This window comes from Triplophysa dalaica, chromosome 10 (assembly GCF_015846415.1).
Source record: "Triplophysa dalaica isolate WHDGS20190420 chromosome 10, ASM1584641v1, whole genome shotgun sequence".
Lineage (NCBI taxonomy): Eukaryota > Metazoa > Chordata > Actinopteri > Cypriniformes > Nemacheilidae > Triplophysa > Triplophysa dalaica.
Window position 1 is genome coordinate 2,918,536 of NC_079551.1, and position 21,730 is coordinate 2,940,265.

At 41.8% G+C, this 21,730-nt stretch overlaps 2 protein-coding genes, 3 long non-coding RNA genes and 1 other non-coding gene across 6 annotated transcripts; 3 read left to right on the forward strand and 3 right to left on the reverse strand.

Annotated features, from left to right (window-relative positions):
- Nucleotides 1-1,726: 1,726 nt before the first annotated feature.
- On the forward strand, nt 1,727-3,436 carry LOC130430259 (uncharacterized). The gene is made up of 2 exons (XR_008907757.1): nt 1,727-2,702; nt 2,851-3,436. It is a non-coding gene; the product is annotated as an uncharacterized LOC130430259 (long non-coding RNA).
- Nucleotides 2,533-2,639, reverse strand: LOC130431082 (U6 spliceosomal RNA). Its single transcript, XR_008908106.1, has one exon. It is a non-coding gene; the product is annotated as a U6 spliceosomal RNA (small nuclear RNA).
- LOC130430258 (uncharacterized) lies at nt 2,690-5,364 on the reverse strand. Its single transcript, XR_008907756.1, has 4 exons — nt 5,284-5,364; nt 4,470-4,794; nt 3,717-3,839; nt 2,690-3,074 (listed from the first exon to the last, which is right to left on the reverse strand). It is a non-coding gene; the product is annotated as an uncharacterized LOC130430258 (long non-coding RNA).
- Nucleotides 5,365-6,754: 1,390 nt separating this feature from the next.
- On the reverse strand, nt 6,755-9,066 carry LOC130430446 (uncharacterized). The gene is made up of 3 exons (XM_056759560.1): nt 8,849-9,066; nt 7,951-8,764; nt 6,755-7,872 (listed from the first exon to the last, which is right to left on the reverse strand). Exons 1-3 carry the CDS (start codon nt 9,053-9,055, stop codon nt 7,826-7,828), a joined length of 1,068 nt encoding a protein of 355 aa, XP_056615538.1. The 5' UTR covers nt 9,056-9,066; the 3' UTR covers nt 6,755-7,825.
- Nucleotides 9,067-12,024: 2,958 nt separating this feature from the next.
- On the forward strand, nt 12,025-18,118 carry LOC130429852 (uncharacterized). The gene is made up of 12 exons (XM_056758676.1): nt 12,025-12,133; nt 12,488-12,984; nt 13,066-13,122; nt 13,441-13,526; nt 13,619-14,076; nt 14,255-14,567; nt 14,652-15,450; nt 15,547-15,756; nt 15,852-16,099; nt 16,346-16,602; nt 16,681-16,929; nt 17,296-18,118. Exons 2-12 carry the CDS (start codon nt 12,489-12,491, stop codon nt 18,116-18,118), a joined length of 3,996 nt encoding a protein of 1,331 aa, XP_056614654.1. The 5' UTR covers nt 12,025-12,133; nt 12,488.
- Nucleotides 18,119-19,523: 1,405 nt separating this feature from the next.
- Nucleotides 19,524-21,670, forward strand: LOC130430261 (uncharacterized). The gene is made up of 3 exons (XR_008907759.1): nt 19,524-19,607; nt 20,097-20,261; nt 20,322-21,670. It is a non-coding gene; the product is annotated as an uncharacterized LOC130430261 (long non-coding RNA).
- Nucleotides 21,671-21,730: the final 60 nt, after the last annotated feature.

Below are 21,730 nucleotides of genomic sequence, written 5' to 3' on the forward strand. Positions count from 1 at the left end.
CATTAGGGGCTGAAACAGCTATTCGACCCTACCACTTTGTTGGGAATATAATGTTGTGTATATTTTGGCACGCCAGGATTGGAGGGACATTCTTCTGTGCCACCACAGAGGGGAATGCTGTGGAGGACTGGATTAAAGAGGTGAGAAATGAAGGAAATCCTCCTCCACCAATGTAAATTATTTTATTGTGAATATATATATATATATTGTAAATATGTACATAAAACTCTATTTTTACATAGAAAGTTATTTTTTTGCTTTTTGTTTGCTCTTATGCTCTTGTTTTTCTGTATATAGCATGCATTATGCATTCATATTGAAGAACATGGTCTATTTGCCCACTTGTACATAGTTATTTGACTTGTTCTTATTATGCCACATATATTATCATAAAAAGCTCTTGTAAAAAGTTATTTGACTTGTTTTATTACAAAGGAACAGGCATGTTTATTTACAAAACTCTTGTAAAAAGTTATTTTTATTAATGTGCTACATTTGTTTAAAATTAAACCTTACATAACATGCTTCTTGTTTTGAACTTTAATTCCTTTAACAGCTTCTTTAAACATTCAAGTAAACAAACATTAAATACAATATCTCTTAAAAAACATAATTATCAAAATAAATTTAAGAACACACCTTTGATTAAGATTCAAGAAAAAATATATTAATTTTAATGTAAACAGTCAAGTACTTTTTGTTTTTAATAGACACACAGAATTCACTTTTAAGAACGGGGTGAACAGCGGGAATTTGTTGTTGTTTGTTTGTTTTTTCTGAGGCTGCAGTTTTTTTTAAAGGATCTCTAAACTTTCTCTAAAAAGTCTCCTTGTCTCACTTTCCTCTGCAGAAATAACAGGAGGCCAGTAAGGTTTACAGAATTTGGCCTTTATTTAGGGTTTCTCTGCAGTTGCAAAAGCTAAAATCCTTTGCATTGTAGAATGCTGCATTTTTTTTCTCATCTCTGGAGATGTCAGGAGGCCAGTGGGGTTTGCAAACATTTATTATTTTCTTTCAGCTTGTTTTAAAGCTTCTGCATATGGTCCAACACAGAAGGTCTCCACTGCTACGGGTTTCCCCAAATCTTTCTTCATCCTCTCCATTAAAAACAATAGACAGAATAACTTTGCAGACACAGAGGACACCACCGGATCTTAACCTTTAATAATACACAGGTGCTTGAGCAGAGACTCAATATTGTTCTGGATCTTCTGCAGACAGAGAAGATTGTTCTGGATCCGCCGAGCGCGTATCTTCTGTTCCATTAATGTTCCAATTTCTGGGCGCGCTGATTGGTGCGGCGCCTTGGCCGTGATTGGCCCGTCGGGATGTTCCAAGTTGATAAGCAGCTCGCCATTTGTCCATTTTGGTGTTTCAATATTATTCGTGCACGCCGATTGGCCGTGTGGGCGGGCCCGTGGACTGCGCGTTTCGCGCATACTCGTACAGAGAAGATTGTTCGGGTTCCGCACCCTGCAGAGTGGAACAAATGGAACAGTGTGCTGGCCTCTGATTGGCTGATGTGTTGTGAATTGTTTTAGCACCCGCCCCTCACGCTTTGTATTGCGGGACACAGTATTTCATCAAATATAGTGTTTCTATAAAGCATCGTGACAGATATCACGGATTCCTAAGATCTTCATATTATAAATAGAGTCTGAAACGCCACGAACATTTATCCAGAATAATATTTATTGCACACATGTATTGAAAACATGACTCTGAAGTGTTATTTTCAAATATTTTATTAAATTATTTGGTAAAAAGTTCAATTCAACTACTCTGTATTTTGTTGACACCTAAAATATTATACTTACAGATCTACAAATATATTTCTCTATTTACATGCTTTTAATTGTTATGACACATTATAAACCGAAAGGACACATCGACTTAATCACAGGTCAGTAATCTAATGTTATAGCGCCATCTGGCGACCGTCGAATCTTTACGCAGATATTTTACCTGAGATTATCAAACAGGTTAAGCAGCTCAAACAGGTTCTCATGATTTAGTTTGGCAAAAGGTTTAAACCACTATAAGAAAAAAGTCCTTTTGAACAATAAATATACTGAAAAGAACATCGAGGGCGTTTAAGACCTTAATGGTCAACTTTCAGTTTGGGCACCAGGGGGCGCCAGAGGATCACACATTGTGTTGAACCCGTTAAATAGTCCAACATAATTATTATAAAATGCAAATCTTTAATTTTTAAAAAGGGGAAATAACAAGTTTACTGGTCAAGTGTACTTTGCACATACACACATAAATATTTAGCTAGTCAAGTGCTTTTATGGCTCTCTTCTTGACTGCTTGACTTGTATTGTATGTATTGAAACCTGAATGTTCTTTTAAAGAGATAAAATGCTGAAAGGTCAGAATTTTACGTTATGGTTCAACACATGACAACACACAGACCCTAAATCATGAAATGAGTCTTAGAAATGTGCACAGCTGATGTCATTTTCAGTTAAAACTCATTTATAATAAAGAATTTGATTAAAATGACGAATTAAAGTATAAATAAAGGACAAAAATGAGGAACGCTTCACGAATTTGCGTGTCATCCTTGCGCAGGGGCCATGCTAATCTTCTCTGTATCGTTCCAATTTTAGTATATGTGCTGCCGAAGCAAGCACGAACAAGCAGCTGGGCCGCTGGGTATTTATACCACGGAGCTTCAGCAAGTCTTCTAATAGATGGTAAGCGGACAAACCACATGTACTTGTCTTTGGCTTTCACATTCCTGATACAAACCTGTTACACACTCCATAACATATCCAAGCCTCACATTAATCATTAAACCTCTAAAAACAAGATATTTAGTGTAAACTACATCTGTCTGCCCAGAAACGGCCAAACATGCAGATCAGAAGGTCCTCAGACAAACAGGATTGGCTCACGGTGGTGACGTCCCGAAGCTTTGTTCTCTGTCCCCTCCCCCGGAACAGACGTCACCAAACCCACTCTCACCCCCCCGACCATAAGAGAACATTCCACGTGGTCAGGCGCTCAAAGTCTGAAACCGTGGGGGTGGTAAAACGAAAGCAGTCTTTTATGTCTCCGGCTACCAGCTCATGTAAAAGAAAAACGTGTGTTTAGTAAGTTCAGAACAAACCAGAACAAAGATGAGACAAAATATTATTTCCAAACATACATAAAAACTGTGTGACATTCTGCGGAGGAGGGCAAGCTTTGACACATCTCGTTTGGTATAATCTATTCATTTTGCTATTATTCATTTTTTATTTTTATGGCCGATAGTAAGATTAGATGTAATGCCTTTGTATGCCACGAGATTCTCTAAAGCACAACACTTTCTTTTCCTTTTAAAATAAACTAAATATGTTCATCATCTAAATGTTTCATGAAACAATTAACAGCATTTAATTTAAATTATTAACATTTTAATAAAGGCTATTTTTTAACATTGTTATTTTAATAAGACTGATGTGTGTCTGCAAGCTCTTATGATGTAATGACGTTAGTTGTAATGCATCTGTCTACCACTAGAGGCTATAAAGACCCTGTTTTATACTTTGTGCACCCAATGAAATTTTATTTTATTTATAGTTTAAGTTATCAAAACAATACCTAAAACCATCAGATCTAAATAAGTCTCCACCAGAACATTTTCAAATCAGCTATTCAATTGAGCTTACACTTCTTTTACAGGATTCAAATGACATTATAAGTGACATGTATGTTTATTTCACCTGATGAACAACAGAAGCTGGCGATTGATGATCTGCTGCACATTAGAGACTCTTACGGGCGTTTGTACCGACTGACTTCTGACTGCAACTCCTCCTGTTGTTCTCCCATCAGCCCTATATTAGCTGTGTGGACAGAAAAAGGAAACATTAAAGCATTGAAAAACTAACACGCATCAACAACTCACACGGTGCTTGAGATTCTGTAGTTTACCAAGATCAAATGATGATCAAAATAAAACATCAATACTCGCTAATAGTACACACTTTTCACCCATTTGCTGGGTAAAAACAACATTAATCTTAATGGAAGAAGCGCATTGTGATCTCGGAGGAGATCTGAAACAGTCTGAACAACATTTGCATTTACAACTAGCCAGAATAATATTGGAGAGAAATTTCGACGAATCATTTTTATAAAAAAAATCAGAGTAAACTTAACATTGTGGAGAGCAAAATGGCATTTGCTGGGCTCCTGAGCCCTCACATAAACCACAGTCTCTGTATTTTGTGGCACCTAAAACAAACCAAATGAACAATCCTGTATGCTGAAAGCGTTTGGCCACCAGGGGGCGCCATAAGATCATATATGATGTTGAACCCTACAGCACTATTATTACACGCAAAGATGCTTTAAAAGACAAAAACACAAGTTTACTGGCCAAGTGTACCAGTGAAACATGAACAAAGTAATAAAAACAATAAAAAGGTAATGACCGTATATTGCAAAACGCATATTGTAATAGCAATAGTTACCATTTCAAACACAATTTCATTGTTTCATCGTTGCTTTAGCCTGGGTCAATCCTGATGAGTCCCTCTATGGCTCGTCATAAGAGACCCCGGAAAGCTTTGACTACACAGAGACATCATTTATTATTCATCTTAGCTTCAATAAAATAAATATGCAGCTGACCTCATTGTTTCCGGCTTTTAATTTGTGAAGTTGCGTCGGCATGTGGGCCTGCGGAAGGGTGTCATCCTTTCCTCTGATTCACAGTCACAAAACAACATCTATATGGGCCTGCACAGCTCTTCTTGAAGTTATTCCAGTAATAAACCAGCTCTCCTGACCCAGAACCTGGGCAAAGACCAGATGGTATCTTAACAAGCATCATTCAGCAAAACAAACCAAAAGTTAAATCACTAAACTAGTACTAAACTATACTTTGTAATTTCCCAGTTCTCAGTGCATGGCTGACCAGGTACTTCAACGCAGAAATATGTCTTTTCCACATACACAGTCAAACAATATGTATTAGTTCTGGCGAAATGGCATAAATGAGTGATTCCCAAATTTTAAGATGCATTCCAACACACACAACAATTACACACAGTAAACAGACCTTTTCTAAATAATACAGTATAACAAACTTTTTCTTGCACACTGCACTGTGGAATCTGCTGCTCTAAATGACTGAAGAAAGAATAACGCATGCGTGGATGATAAATAAATACAATACGTGCAAATAAATGAACTTTGTATATGTACACAAGAGCTCAGATGCATATCAGCCTGCACGCGGGAATGATGATGATATAGACAAAATGACAGTGAAGGGATCTTCACCTAAAACCTTTTAAAACTTCGCTGTCTGCAAAGAAAGTTTCTTCTGACATTTTACCGATCAGTCGCATCAGGGGCAGGTCCTGTCAGCACTGACGTCACTGGCACAACACGCTACAAGCCAATAAGACTGCACGAACTTTTGCAACGGACCAATGGCAAGCTACTCGTTCTGACCATATCGGGAAGCTCGCCCAGTGGAACAGAGCTCCGACCAATCGCGAGCCAGTCGACAGGCCAATCAGGGTGAAGAAATAGTTTTTATCGCGCTGTTTGGAAAACTCTTAAATGAGTCTTTCGTGATTTCGCATTTTCACGTATTTTGCGTTTTGCAGTTGTTCATGATTATATTAGACACGTAAAATGAAAATTGAAGCGCCTCGTTTAAACACGCACCCACATTTCCTCGTCAACACCGCCCAGAACAATCTTCTCTGTTTGCAAAAGATCAAGAACAATCTTGGCTCACTGCCACAACACATGTGTATAGTTAAGGGTGGATGAGAAAAAGAAGGCAGAAAAAATGCAGCATGCTACAATGCAAAGGCTTTCAGCTTTTGCAACTGCAGAGAAAGTCTAAAAAAAGGCCAAATTCTGTAAACCTTACTGGGCTCCTGTTATTTCTGCAGAGGAAAGTGAGACAAGGAGACGTTAAGAGATCAGGCCTTCAAAAGATCTGCAGCCTCAGAGAAAAAAACAGAAAGGCACAAATTCAGAAACTCTCAATGGCCTGATGTGCTGAGACATCCCGCTGAACCGAAAAGAAATGTTTCCAAAATTTTTACATGTCAACTTTGCTATCAGCTAAAATAATGTGGACATTCTCAGTACAAGAGTAAAAGGTTTTGCTCGACATATGAGGATAAAACAGTAGAGCTGTGGCTGGCTGAGCAGCGGGCTGTTGACCCCGTCCTTAAAAGTTCAAAGCAAAATTTGCTTGACTGTTTACATTAAAATGTATTTATTTTTATCATAATCTAAGTTGTGTTCTTAAATTTATTTTGATACTTATGTTTATTAAGAGTTATTGTATTTAATGTTTGTTTACTTGAATGTTTAAAGAAGCTGTTAAAGGAATTAAAGTTCAAAACAAGAAGCATGTTATGTAAGGTTTAATTTTAAACAAGTGTAGGACATTAATAAAAATAACTATTTACAAGAGTTTTGTAAAGAAACATGCCTGTTCCTTTGTAATAAAACAAGTCAAATATCTTTTTACAAGAGCTTTTTATGACAATGTATGTGGCATAATAAGAACAAGTCAAACAACTATGTACACGTGGGCAAATAGACCATGATCTTCAATATGAATGCATAATGCATGCTATATACATCAAAACGAGAGCATAAGAGCAAAAAAATGCATAAAAATAACTTTCTATGTAAAAATAGAGTTTTATGTACATATTTACTAATATATATATATATATACACAAACAATAATTTAAATTAGAGGAGGAGGATTTCCTTCATTTCTCATTTCTTTAATCCAGTCCTCCACAGTCTTCCCCTCTGTGGTGGCACAGAAGAATGTCCCTCTAATCCTGGCGTGCCCAAACTCTCTTCTGCGTAGTTGCCCACACTGACGGCACGTGTAGTGTTTGCGGGCTTGTTGCTCGGGCATGTGAAGTCCCTGTTCTCGAGCCAAACTCTCTGCTGCCTTCCTTTTTCTCCAAAGTGTTGACCTGCTCAACGCTTTAAGGGGAGAATTCCCTGCAGCAGAGAGGGGCGCTGCTGGTGGCGCAGAGAGGGGCGCTGCTGCAGGGTGAGGTGGGCGTTGTCCCCGCCGAGTGGCCTGATTTGACTTGTATGGGTTCACAACAAAGTGGTAGGGTCGAATAGCTGTTTCAGCCCCTAATGTCCCTGAAGGCTTCTGTCTGGCCACTGGAAGAGGGGTGTGAGACACCATGCTCATCTGAGGTAGGGGCAAACTCAGTGACAAGACATTTGCCTCAATTTTCTTCCTTTAGTCGTTGTACCTATTTAAATTGTACAATTAAAAGAATTCCACCAAATCTGGAAATTGGTTTAGTGAAAGAAACTACTTACTAAAGCAGTTAGCTCAGTGACACTGTGGTTATAGACAGTGATGTTAGAGCAACTAAGGGTGCTTTTTAATAACTCCACAATCTGTCAAAAAATCACTGTAAAGCAAGACTTCTTGTGACTCCTTGTTTTTATTCAATAGTTATTCCGTAGATGTTGCATGGTTTAAAAAAATAAAACAAAGCAAATAAAATGTAGTGATATTGATAATAATAAAGTTGATCCTCCAAACATTTCCTTTGAAACAGAACAAACGTTTTATAATGAGAAGTGGGATGACTGAAAGAAAATACATACCAAACAGAAAGTGTCCGTTGATTGACCTCGAACAGCTGAATTCGGGTCTTTCCCTTCAGTGTAGGGCAGTTCCCCACCAGCCTCCTGATGGCCTGGTAGTCATGGAGAATGGCTGACCACCGGTTCATAGTAACGCCCCACTTTATCCTACCTGCTTGATTTATGGAGCACAGCTCCAGACATACAGCCTCTACAATTCTGCTTATTGTAGGCCATTGTGCAGATCCTGATCCTTGCCCCAGGACACACCTGTAAAATAAGGAATGGATTTATTAAGTGTTATTTGTTTAGCATTATCACAGCTTTAGGTGCAAATGTTTAACTTACCTCTCTTCTCCGTGGCAAGATTTTTTGAGTGTGTGGCCTTAAACATGCTCTGCAAAACCTTGTCCTTGTGCCTGGGTGGATAGGAAAGCCCCTGTTTGTCGCTGTCTGGGAGTCTGTCCCACAGCTGGATAATAACAGCGGCTTCCCTATCCGAGAGACAGGGTTTTTCCCTGAGCTCGACCAGGTACCTCGCCTGTATCCTTTCTTGATCCATCAAGGAAATCCCGATGGTTTCCTTGGCATCCTTGAAGCCCTCCAATGTCTCCCCAATCATACGCTCTGTAACTTCGGTGCCGCGTGTACGACGGCGACAGTGCTTCGCCAGCTGCTTGGGGTTAAGCTTCCTCATTAGCAGCTCATCTGTGAGGCCTGTGACGCCCTGGCATTGCTCAAGCTCCCTCCTTTTTGCCTCCTTCAGCATGACCACATCTCCCTCATCCCACTCAAAGATGCAGGCAGAGAGCTTTTCCATAAATAGGCCGTACAGCGGGTGACTGTCTGTGTGGAGACCAGCTGCAAAGCGCCTCAAAAAGTGCCAAACATCGAGGCGCAGCACCAGGTCATCCCACCCGACAAACATGGCACCTGCTCTCGATGTTCCCATTGCCGAGCAGCAGTCTCTGTCCACGTAGAGCACGTGAGGAGGAGGAACCCCGGCCAACTTGTACCTGTTGACCAGGCCTGTAGTCATTGGGAGCAGCCCCTGACCCTCATGTGAGGTGAGAACGGACATTAAGATCTGTCCGTGCTCGTTCCCCACATTCGTGACCCAGGCTGCAGTCCCCGCTGCGGCTCCTGCCAGTTTTTTGGTCACCTATTTTAAAACAGAAGATACGGAAAGCATCAAATGTATCATAAAATGTATACGCACATGTAAATGTATGTATGTAAATGTCACCTTTTTTGTGGAATCCATCTTTAGGATGGACCCAAAGACAGAGATGACCCTGGCTTTGAGTTCCTCATACCAGGACAAGACACCCTCGACGTGGACATAAAGGAGCCATCTGGCAGATGGTACAGGTGGCATAGGTGGTGGGGTGACGGGCCGTGTGCTCCCCTGAAACTGGTCGCACACAGTGAGATATTGCATGCTCCTCTGCATCCAGTCCTCGCTGTGCTGTTCATGTAGCGTGTTGTGCAGCATAGTAACACTGTTTCCAAGGGAGCGCTCCCTCATCAATTTCACCACATGCATGTCACAAGACAGAATGTTAAAACACACAGACAAACCAAATTACATTCAAGTGAACCTACAATGTTATGGATTTACAAAGTTTTTGTTAAACATCACTACACCTTTCTATTAAAGTATTCATATATTTTTTAATTAATTATTAATAATCAACATGTTCACCGTTTCAGTATAATATCAAAAGTATCTGACTCACCTGTAAGTGACACTCCAGGTATTCCGCAGCCAGGAAGTACCAGCTGTACAGATTGAGCACCCGTCTCACCGTTTTGTAGAGCCCACACGATGTAAGCCGATGCCCCAAGTGTTTGCAGGTTGGTGCACTGCAGATGAGCTTGTACGACCACATCCTGTAGGGCATCCACAGACATAGAGGCCAGGTGAAAAATGTGTCTGGTGATGCTGCCGGCTGATAATACTGCAGATGTGGCTGCTGTGGAAGTACTGTAAAAAAACACAAAAGAACTCATTCACATGCAAGCAGCGGGGTGCATTTACAGTTTGAAGACGGTTTTGGCAACACAACAAAAGATCATGACGTTAGTGACTAAATCTGAGATCACATATGATCAGCTGAGCACAAATCAAAGCAGAATGTGGTTTTGAGGCATGGATTAAAAGCAGTTTGGCAAGGCAAGAGTAGTTTGGTTGTGCCACAGGAAGGACAAGACATGCAAACTAATCTACGATGATAACGGTTTGGCTCTTAAACACTTACCCCATATCAAAACAGCTTTTGTTAAAGCTAAAAAACAAAAAATAATTTTTACTCCAAGCTTACTTTTTTCCTCCAGCTGCATAGCTGAGGCCAACAAGTCAGCATCCATTGGCTCCTCCTCTTTGGCAATTTTTTTTTAAATGTAAATCATTAAGAAATTCAAACATTTGAACTAGGCTAGAATTACGATGAAAAACGTACCACGTGCTGTGACTGGCTGGGAATGTCTGCTTTGTGTGGGAGAAGCTCGGGGTGAAGGATGCCGAACATGTTGGGAAGATGACGCAGACGGCACAGGCCTCACTATCTGCTTGTCCCCCTCTTCAAAGTACTTCTTTAGGGTGTCCATCTTGCTGCCCACCTTTGTCTGCTTCATCCTTATGAACTTAAGATAACGGTGAAAAAAGTTATACCATTTAATAATACAAATAATACAACAACACAACTATGTTTCTAAACAAGCAAGCACAAATGTATTTTACTTCTTCCTCTCAGCATCATTGGCCTGATACAACTCTTTGTAGGTGTTACTTTTGTACCGGCCAAAGCCAACCAGGCATTCACCCTCAAAGCCAGGCAAGGTGCCTTGTCTCTGCCTGCAAAGTCTGATGGCCTCTGTGACGTCGCTGAATGAGCAGGCGTATTGGAGAAAGGCATCCTTATTCTCTATGAGGGCCCTTCTGTTCAGTCTCCCAGCCTCACGCTCCCGCTGATGCGCAGAAAGGACCATGAGGGAGTAACCGAGGTCATTTTCAAGTAGCCACTTGAAGGTTTTCCCCCTGTACTGACCAAACTGAACGGCACTCTGACCCGCCAACACCAACTGATCTAAGGGATCCCCTCCAGCGTCAACAACTCTGACCTTGGCCTCCCCCAGCACAGCTTCAGGGTCCTTTGGAACAAAGGAAACTCCTTTTGACACTTGGGCCTTGTGGAGTTTCTCCATGACGGATGCTTTCTTTGATGCCCTCAGCACCAGTTCACCAGCCTCATAGCGCAGGTTGGCTTTGCTGTCCATTCTGTAACGGTACATGATTACTATAATCATGATACATAATACTATGATCAACAATACACCAGTGCCACGTTTAACAGAGTATTGCAATGTAAACATGGCATTTGGTGTTGGTGATAATGCCTGCACTCAAATGCATCATTTATTAAAAAGTTGACGGTTCAATACCAAAGTGCAATTGCCAATATACATTATTTTACACCCGTGCACAATCGATTCAATAAAAACACGTGGATACAGAAGACTTGCGACGGACGAAGTGCATTAATGAAACTGTAGAAACATTATAACAGTTTCAATATCTCTTATAATTTTAAGTAAGAAAACCAATGAAATGTCAGAAACACTTCGTCGAAAGCCAATGAAACGATAGCAGTTTGTAAAAACCCGCCCTGCTACAACTCGTCCGAGGGCCTGATAACTCGTAAAGCTATACCAATCATCGAGTGAACTGCTCGAATTGTCTCTCCTGCTGATTGGCCGCCGACGAATTATTTCAAGTGCGTGGTATTAGAAACTGCTATTGTTTCATTGGCTCCCGAAGAAGTGTTTCAGAGGCCCACCGTTTGATTGGCCCTCGTACGAATTGTAGCAGGACGGGGTTTTACAAACTGCTATCGTTTCATTGGCTCTCGAAGAAGTGTTTCAGAGGCCCACCGTTTGATTGGCCCTCGTACGATTTGTAGCAGGGCGGGGTATTAGAAACTGCTATCGTTTCATTGGCTCTCGAAGAAGTGTTTCAGAGGCCAACCGTTTGATCGGCCCTCGTACGATTTGTAGCAAGGCGAGGTTTTACAAACTGCTATCGTTTCATTGGCTCTCGAAGAAGTGTTTCAGAGGCCCACCGTTTGATTGGCCCTCGTACGATTTGTAGCAAGGCGAGGTTTTACAAACTGCTATCGTTTCATTGGCTCTGGAAGAAGTGTTTCAGAGGCCAACCGTTTGATTGGCCCTCGTACGATTTGTAGCAGGGCGGGGTATTAGAAACTGCTATCGTTTCATTGGCTCTCGAAGAAGTGTTTCAGAGGCAAACCGTTTCATTGGCCCTCGTACGATTTGTAGCAAGGCGAGGTTTTACAAACTGCTATCGTTTCATTGGCTCTCGAAGTAGTGTTTCAGAGGCCAACCGCTTGATTGGCCCTCGTACGAATTGTAGCAGGGCGCGGTATTAGAAACTGCTATCGTTTCATTTGCTATCGACGAAGTGTTTCAGACATTTCATTGCATTTATGCGGTGATAAAGGTGTAAAAACAGGTAAGTTGTTTTTTTACTTAAAATTATAAGAGATATTGATACTGTTTTAATGTTTCTACAGTTTCATTAATGCACTCCGTCCGTCGCAAGTCTTCTGTATCCACGTGTTTTTATTGAATCGATTGTGCACGGGTGTAAACTAACGTATATTGGCTATTGCACTTTGGCATTGAACCGTCAACTGTTTAATAAATGATGCATTTGAGTGTTTGCATTTTCACCAAAACATTATTCAGCTATTGCACTATTTTTAAATGGCATGTTTAGATTCTAAAAGTCTGTTAAACGTGGCACTGGTGTATTGTTGATCATAGTATTATGTATCATGATTATAGTAATCATGTACTGTTACAGAATGGACAGCAAAGCCAACCTGCGCTATGAGGCTGGTGAACTGATGCTGAGGGCATCAAAGAAAGCATCCGTCATGGAGAAACTCCACAAGGCCCAAGTGTCTAAAGGAGTTTCCTTTGTTCCAAAGGACCCTGAAGCTGTGCTGGGGGAGGCCAAGGTCAGAGTTGTTGACGCTGGAGGGGATCCCTTAGATCAGTTGGTGTTGGTGGGTCAGAGTGTCGTTCAGTTTGGTCAGTACAGGGGGAAAACCTTCAAGTGGCTACTTGAAAATGACATTGGTTACTCGCTCATGGTCCTATCTGCGCATCAGCGGGAGAGTGAGGCTGAGAGACTGAACAGAGGGGCCCTCATAGAGAATAAGGATGCCTTTCTCCAATACGCCTGCTCATTCAGCGACGTCACCGAAGCCATCAGACTGCGCAGGCAGAGAGAAGGCACCTTGCCTGGCTTTGAGGGTGAATGCCAAAGCATACATTCCCAGCCAGTCACAGCACGTGGTACGTTTTTCATCGTAATTCTAGCCTAGTTCAAATGTTTGAATTTCTTTATGATTTACATTTTTATTTTTTTTGCCAAAGAGGAGGAGCCAATGGATGCTGACTTGTTGGCCTCAGCTATGCAGCTGGAGGGAAAAGGTAAGTTTGGAGTAAAAATTATTTTTTGTTCGTTAGCTTTAACAAAAGCTGTTTTGATATGGGGTAAGTGTTTAAGAGCCAAACAGTTATCATCGTAGATTAGTTTGCATGTCTTGTCCATCCTGTGGCACAACCAAACTACTCTTGCCTTGCCAAACTGCTTTTAATCCATGCCTCAAAACCACATTCTGCTTTGATTTGTGCTCAGCTGATCATATGTGATCACAGATTTAGTCAATAATGTCATGATCGTCTTCAAACAGTAAATGTATCCCGCTGCTTGCATGTGAATGAGTTCTTTTGTGTTTTTTTTTACAGTACTTCAGTCTTTGGCCCCCACACCGATCTCTTCGGCTCTACTGGTGCATTGGACCACTCAGAGGCAGGCATCAGCACCTTCTGAGGTATGATTTTCACATCCAACATTTGCGCACCGTGACTCGATAAATATGCAGGAATGAATATTTACGAATTTGGTTTGTGTGAGTGTGTTTAGGTTGTTCTCCCTGAGTCTTGGAAGCGGTCGCTTCCAAAAGAGCAGCATAGCTGGATCGTCCGAGCCCTCTTCCGGCAGCGGGGTGGAAAAACGGTGCTTACAGAGGACCTGCAGATGTGGTGGTATCCTCCCCAGCCACATCTGCAGTATCATCAGCCGCCAGCATCACCAGACACATTTTTCACCTGGCCTCTATGTCTGTGGATGCCCTACAGGATGTGGTCATGCAATCTCATCTGCAGTGCACCAACCTGCAAACGCTTGGGGCATCGGCTTACATCGTGTGGGCTCTACAAAACGGTGAGACGGGTGCTCAATCTGTACAGCTGGTACTTCCTGGCTACAGAGTACCTGGAGTGTCAACGTTGCCATAAGAAAGTTGCTGCATGGTCCTTTGATGTTCTAGACCAGCTGGATCCGGCTCACCGTGGGATGTTCCCAGCCATCCTCACTTACAGGTGAGTCAGATACTTTTGATATTATACTGAAACGGTGAACATGTTGATAAAGTTATTAATTAAAAAATATATTAATACGTTAATAAAAATGTGTAGTGATGTTTAACAAATACTTTGTAAATCCATAACACTGTAGGTTCACTTGAATGTAATTTGGTTTGTTTGTGTGTTTTAACAGGCTGTCTTGTGACATGCATGTGGTGAAATTGATGAGGGAGCGCTCCCTTGGAAACAGTGTTACTATGCTGCACAACACGCTACATGAACAGCACAGCGAGGACTGGATGCAGAGGAGCATGCAATATCTCACTGTGTGCGACCAGTTTCAGGGGAGCACACGGCCCATCACCCCACCACCTATGCCACCTGTACCATCTGCCAGGTGGCTCCTTTATGTCCACGCGGAGGATGTCCGGTCCCGGTATGAGGAACTCAAAGCCAGGGTCACCTCTGTCTTTGGGTCCATCCTAAAGATGGATTCCACAAAAAAGGTGACATTTACATACATACATTAACATGTGCATATACATTTTATGATACATTTTAAGCTTACCGTATCTTCTGTTTTAAAATAGGTGACCAAAAAACTGGCAGGAGCCGCAGCGGGGACCGCGGCCTGGGTCACCAATGTGGGGAACGAGCACGGACAGATCCTAATGTCCGTTCTCACCTCACATGAGGGTCAGGGGCTGCTCCCAATGACTATAGGCCTGGTCAACAGGTACAAGTCGGCCGGGGTTCCTCCTCCTCATGTGCTCTATCTGGACAGAGACTGCTGCTCGGCAATGGGAACATCGAGAGCAGGTGCCATGTTTGTCGGGTGGGATGACCTGGTGGTGCGCCTCGATGTTTGGCACTTTTTGAGGCGCTTTGCAGCTGGTCTCCACACAGACAGTCACCCGCTGTACGGCCTATTTATGGCAAAGCTCTCTGCCTGCATCTTTGAGTGGGATGAGGGAGATGTGGCCCTGCTGAAGGAGGCAAAAAGGAGGGAGCTTGAGCAATGCCAGGGCGTCACAGGCCTCACAGATGAGCTGCTAATGAGGAAGCTTAACCCCAAGCAGCTGGCGAAGCACTGTCGCCGTCGTACACGCGGCACCGAAGTTACAGAGCGTCTGATTGGGGAGACATTGGAGGGCTTCAAGGATGCCAAGGAAACCATGGGGATTCCCTTGATGGATCAAGAGAGGATGACAGTTGTCTGGGAGACCCAACGACGCCATCTTCCCTGCATCCAGGACCCTCCGGGAGTGCAGATGTACACCCAGACAGGAAGTGTTACCAAGGGTGGGGTGACTCTTCCTGTATACCGCTGTGCTCGGGGCTCCACTTCTCTAAAGTCCTTTCACAACCACGTGAACCGCTTCATACCTGGTAGGATTACACGCATCTACCCTGATATGAATTTTTAGGATAATTGATTTTATGTTGCTTCCAGTTATACACAAATTTTATTATATATTTTTTTAGGAACAAGCGCTAACCTGGAAAATTTCCAGGCTTTTTTGCTCGAGGGTCTGGAGCGGTGGAATGAAGATCGTGCGGCTGCTGCTGTAAGTGACGCCCCACAGTCCCTGCGCTGTTACAGTGCTTCCTTCCAGCACTGTCTCAATGAGCTCAGTCAGCGTCTTCTCGGCTGCAGTCTGGTTAAAGACTATTCCAAGCCGGGAGAGTACACGGGTATGTCAGTAATGTCATTCCTTATTGTCTTTGTGAAAAGAAGGTTACAGACTTCTGTTTTTAAACACTTGTGTTCTATATTATTGTTTTATCAGGTGAGCTCATGGGGGTGGAATACCTGTGCTCTCAACAATCTTGGGAGTTCAGAGAAAATTTTGGTCGGGACCCAGACACCCCAGACAGTATCCCAGACACCTCGGAGGAAGCAGAAGATGGGGGATTTGCAGATGAGGAAGAGGAGCAGGATCTCACTGTCTCCACTCTTTCTTTGGTGTCCACCAAAGTGTCTCTGGATCTACAGCCTTTCTCCCAGGATCCACCACTTGATCCTCAAACACAAGATGTAAGTGTTCAGGCATCTTTCGCCACGCTAATTATCGTAAGGGAAGCCTTTTTCTACCTTTACCGGTTTATGCCTTCCATTTTGCAAATGAATAAAAACATACCAATGTAGCAGAACTAATACATACAAGTACAACTAATAATAAAATAACATTTATTTTATATGTAGCATATCCTGATTTATATTCTTTGTTCTTTTTCGCTTTAGTGTTTCATATTTAAAGTGGAATGTTCTTTCTTCTTGTAGGTGTGCAGAGGACCGGATGGGGCTCCAGGGTTTGAAAGGGTGGTGGAGCTGGCGAGGTACCTGGTCGAGCTCAGGGAAAAACCCTGTCTCTCTGATAGGGAAGCCGCTGTTATTATCCAGCTGTGGGACAGACTCCCAGACAGCGACAAACAGGGGCTTTCCTATACATCCAGGCACAAGGACAAGGTTTTGCAGGGCACGTTTAAGGCCACACACTCAAAAAACAAATCCTGCCACGGAGAAGAGAGCCTTAAGCGGTAAGTTAAACATTTGCACCTAAAGCTGTGATAATACTTAACAAATAACACTTAATAAATCCATTCCTTATTTTACAGGTGTGTCCCTGGGCAGGGATCAGGATCTGCACAATGGCCTACAGTAAGCAGAATTGTAGAGGCTGTATGTCTGGAGCTGTGCTCCATAAATCCAGCAGGTAGGATAAAGTGGGGCGTTACTATGAACCGGTGGTCAGCCATTCTCTACGACTACCAGGCCATCAGGAGGCTGGTGGGGAACTGCCCTACACTGAAGGGAAAGACCCGAATTCAGCTGTTCGAGGTCAATCAACGGACACTTTCTGTTTGGTATGTATTTTCTTTCAGTCATCCCACTTCTCATTATAAAACGTTTGTTCTGTTTCAAAGGAAATGTTTGGAAGATCAACTATATTTTTATTAATATCACTACATTTTTATTTGCTTTGTTTTATTTTTTTAAACCTCGCAACATCTACGGAATAACTATTTTATAAAAACAATGAGTCACAAGAAGTCTTGCTTTACAGTGATTTTATGTCAGATTGTGGAGTTATTAAAACGCACCCTTAGCTGTTATAACATCACTGTCTATAACCACAGTGTCACTGAGCTAATTGCTTTAGTAAGTAGTTTCTTTCACCAAACCAATTTCCAGATTTTTTGCAATTCTTCTAATTGTACAATTTTAAATAGGTACAACGACTACAGGAAGAAGATGGAGCCAAATGTCTTGTCACTGAGTTTGCCCCTACCTCAGATGAGCATGATGTCTCACACCCCTCTTCCAGTGGCCAGACAGAAGCATTCAGGGACATTAGGGGCTGAAACAGCTATTCGACCCTACCACTTTGTTGTGAACCCGGACAAGTCAAATCAGGCCACTCGGCGGGGACAACGCCCACCTCACCCTGCAGCAGCGCCCCTCTCTACTCCATCAGCAGCGCCCCTCTCTACTCCATCAGCAGCGCCCCTCTCTGCGCCATCAGCAGCGCCTCTCTCTGCGCCACCAGCAGCGCCCCTCTCTACCCCACCAGCAGCGCCCCTCTCTACCCCACCAGCAGCGCCCCTCTCTACCCCACCAGCAGCGCCCCTCTCTACCCCACCAGCAGCGCCCCTCTCTACCCCACCAGCAGCGCCCCTCTCTACCCCACCAGCAGCGCCCCTCTCTACTCCACCAGCAGCGCCCCTCTCTACTCCACCAGCAGCGCCCCTCTCTACTCCACCAGCAGCGCCCCTCTCTGCTGCAGGGAATTCTCCCCTTAAAGCGTTGAGCAGGTCAACACTTTGGAGAAAAAGGAAGGCAGCAGAGAGTTTGGCTCGAGAACAGGGACTTCACATGCCCGAGCAACAAGCCCGCAAACACTACACGTGCCGTCAGTGTGGGCAACTACGCAGAAGAGAGTTTGGGCACGCCAGGATTGGAGGGACATTCTTCTGTGCCACCACAGAGGGGAAGACTGTGGAGGACTGGCTTAAAGAAATGAGAAATGAAGGAAATCCTCCTCCTCTAATTTAAATTATTGTTTGTGAATATATATATATATATATATATATATATATTTGTAAATATGTACATAAAACTCTATTTTTACATAGAAAGTTATTTTTATGCAATTTTTTTGCTCTTATGGTCTTGTTTTAATGTATATAGCATGCCCACGTGTACATAGTTGTTTGACTTGTTCTTATTATGCCACATACATTGTCATAAAAAGCTCTTGTAAAAAGATATTTGACTTGTTTTATTACAAAGGAACAGGCATGTTTCTTTACAAAACTCTTGTAAATAGTTGTTTTTATTAATGTCCTACATTTGTTTCAGTTTCAGGTTTAAAATTAAACCCTACATAACATGCTTCTTGTTTTGAACTTTAATTCCTTTAACAGCTTCTTTGAACATTCAAGTAAACAAACAATAAATACAAAAACTCTTAATAAACATAAGTATCAAAATAAATTTAAGAACACAACTTAGATTATGATAAAAATAAATACAGTTTAATGTAAACAGTCAAGCAAATTTTGCTTTTAACTTTTAAGGACGGGGTCAACAGCCCGCTGCTTGGCCAGCCACAGCTCTACTGTTTTACACTCATATGTCGAGCAAAACCTTTTACTCTTGTACTGAGAATGTCCATATTATTTTAGCTGATAGCAAAGTTGACATGTAAAAATTTTGAAAACATTTCTTTTCGGTTTAGCTGGACGTCTCAGCACATCAGGCCATTGAGAGTTTCTGAATTTGTGCCTTTCAGTTTTGTTCTCTGAGGCTGCAGATCTTTTGAAGGCTTGATCTCCAAACTTTCTCTAAGTCTCCTTGCCTCACTTTCCTCTGCAGAAATAACAGGAGGCCAGTAAGGTTTACAGAATTTGGCCTTTTTTTAGGCTTTCTCTGCAGTTGCAAAAATGAAAAGCCTTTGCATTGTAGCATGCTGCATTTTTTCAATTTTTTCTTTATTTTTTCTCCCTTCTTTTTCTCATCCACCCTTAACTATACACATGTGTTGTGGCAGTGTGCCAAGATTGTTCTGGATCTTTTGCAAAGAGAAGATGGTTCTGGGCGGTGTTCTTCAACGCTTGACACGAACTGACGAGGAAATGTGGGTGCGTGTTTAAACGAGGCGTTTCAATTCGCATTTTACGTGTCTAATATAATCATGAATAACTGCAAAACGCAAAATACGGGAAAATGCGAAATCACGAAAGACTCATTTAAGAGTTTTCCAAACAGCATGACAAAACCTTTTTCTTCACCCTGATTGGCCTGTCGCCTGGCTCGCGATTGGTCGGAGCTCTGTTCCACGTAGCGAGCTTCCCGATATGGTCAGAACGAGTAGCTTGCCATTGGTCCGTTGCAAAAGTTCCACAAAGCGTGCGCTCTTATTGGCTTGTAGCGTGTTGTGCCAGTGGCGTCAGTGCTGCCAGGACCTGCCCCTGATGCGACTGATCGGTAAAATGTCAGAAGAAACTTTCTTTGCAGACAGCGAAGTTTTAAAAGGTTTTAGGTGAAGATCCCTTCACTGTCATTTTGTCTATATCATCATCATTCCCGCGTGCAGGCTGATATGCATCTGAGCTCTTGTGTACATATACAAAGTTCATTTATTTGCGCGTATTGTATTTAATTATCATCCACGCATGCGTTATTCTTTCTTCAGTCATTTAGAGCAGCAGATTCCACAGTGCGGTGTGCAAGAAAAAGTTTGTTATACTGTATTATTTAGAAAAGGTCTGTTTACTGTGTGTAATTGTTGTGTGTGTTGGAATGCATCTTAAAATTTGGGAATCACTCATTTATGCCATTTTGCCAGAACTAATACATATTGTTTGACTGTGTATGTGGAAAACACATATTTCTACGTTGAAATTCGTGGTCAGCCATGCACTGAGAACTGGGAAATTACAAAGTATAGTTTAGTAATAGTTTAGTAATTTAACTTTTGGTTTGTTTTCCTGAATGATGCTTGTTAAGATAACATCTGGTCTTTGCCCAGGTTCTGGGTCAGGAGAGCTGGTTTATTTCTGGAATAACTTCAAGAAGAGCTGTGCAGGCCCATATAGATGTTGTTTTGTGACTGTGAATCAGAGGAAAGGATGACACCCTTCTGGAGGCCCACATGCCGACGCTACTTCACAAATTAAAAGCCGGAAACAATGAGGTCAGCTGCATATTTATTTTATTGAAGCTAAGATGAATAATAAATGATGTCTTTGTGTAGTCAAAGCTTTCCGGGGTCTCTTATGACGAGCCATAGAGGGACTCATCAGGATTGACCCAGGCTAAAGCAACGATGAAACAATGAAATCGTGTTTGAAATGGTGACTATTGCTATTACAATATGCGTTTTGCAATTGACTGTCATTACCTTTTTATTTTTTGTATTACTTTGTTCATGTTTCACTGGTACACTTGGCCAGTAAACTTGTGTTTTTGTCTTTTAAAGCAGCTTTGCCTGTAATAATAGTTCTGTAGGGTTCAACATCATATATGATCTTATGGCGCCCCCTGGTGGCCAAACGCTTTCAGCATACAGGATTGTTTCATTTGTTTTCATTGAATCTGTGGTTCATGTGAGGGCTCAGGAGCCCAGCAAATGCCATTTTGCTCTCCACAATGTTAAGTTTACTCTGATTTTGTTTATAAAAATGATTCTTCGAAATTTCTCTCCAATATTATTCTGGCTAGTTGTAAATGCAAATGTTGTTCAGACTGTTTCAGGTCTCCTCCGAGATCACAATGCGCTTCTTCCATTAAGATTAATGTTGTTTTTACCCAGCAAATGGGTGAAAAGTGTGTACTATTAGTCAGTATTGATGTTTTATTTTGATCATCATTTGATCTTGGTAAACTACAGAATCTCAAGCACCGTGTGAGTTGTGGATGCGTGTTAGTTTTTCAATGCTTTAATTATTCCTTTTCTCTGTCCACACAGCTAATATAGGGCTGATGGGAGAACAACAGGAGGAGTTGCAGTCAGAAGTCAGTCGGTACAAACGCTCTGCGAGAGTCTCTGATGTGCAGCAGACCATCAATCACCAGCTTCTGTTGTTCATCAGGTGAAATAAACATACATGTCACTTCTAATGTCATTTGAATCCTGTAAAAGAAGTGTAAGCTCTTTGAAATAGCTGATTTGAAAATGTTCTGGTGGAGACTTATTTAGATCTGATGGTTTTAGGGATTGTTTTGATAACTTAAACTATAAATAAAATAAAATTTCATTGGGTGCACAAAGTATAAAACAGGGTCTTTATAGCCTCTAGTGGTAGACAGATGCATTACAACTAACGTCATTACATCATAAGAGCTTGCAGACACACATCAGTCTTATTAAAATAACAATGTTAAAAACAGCCTTTATAAAAATGTTAATTATTTCATTAATTAAATTCTGTGCATTGTTTCATGAATCATTTAGATGATGAACATATTTAGTTTAGTTTAAAAGAAAAGAAAGTGTTGTGCTTTAGAGAATCTCGTGGCAGACAATGGCATTACATCTAATCTTACTATCGGCCATAAAAATTAAAATGAATAATAGCAAAATGAATAGATCATACATATCGTAATGTGTCAAAGCTTGCCCTCCTCCTCAGAATGTCACACAGTTTTTATTCACGTTTGGAA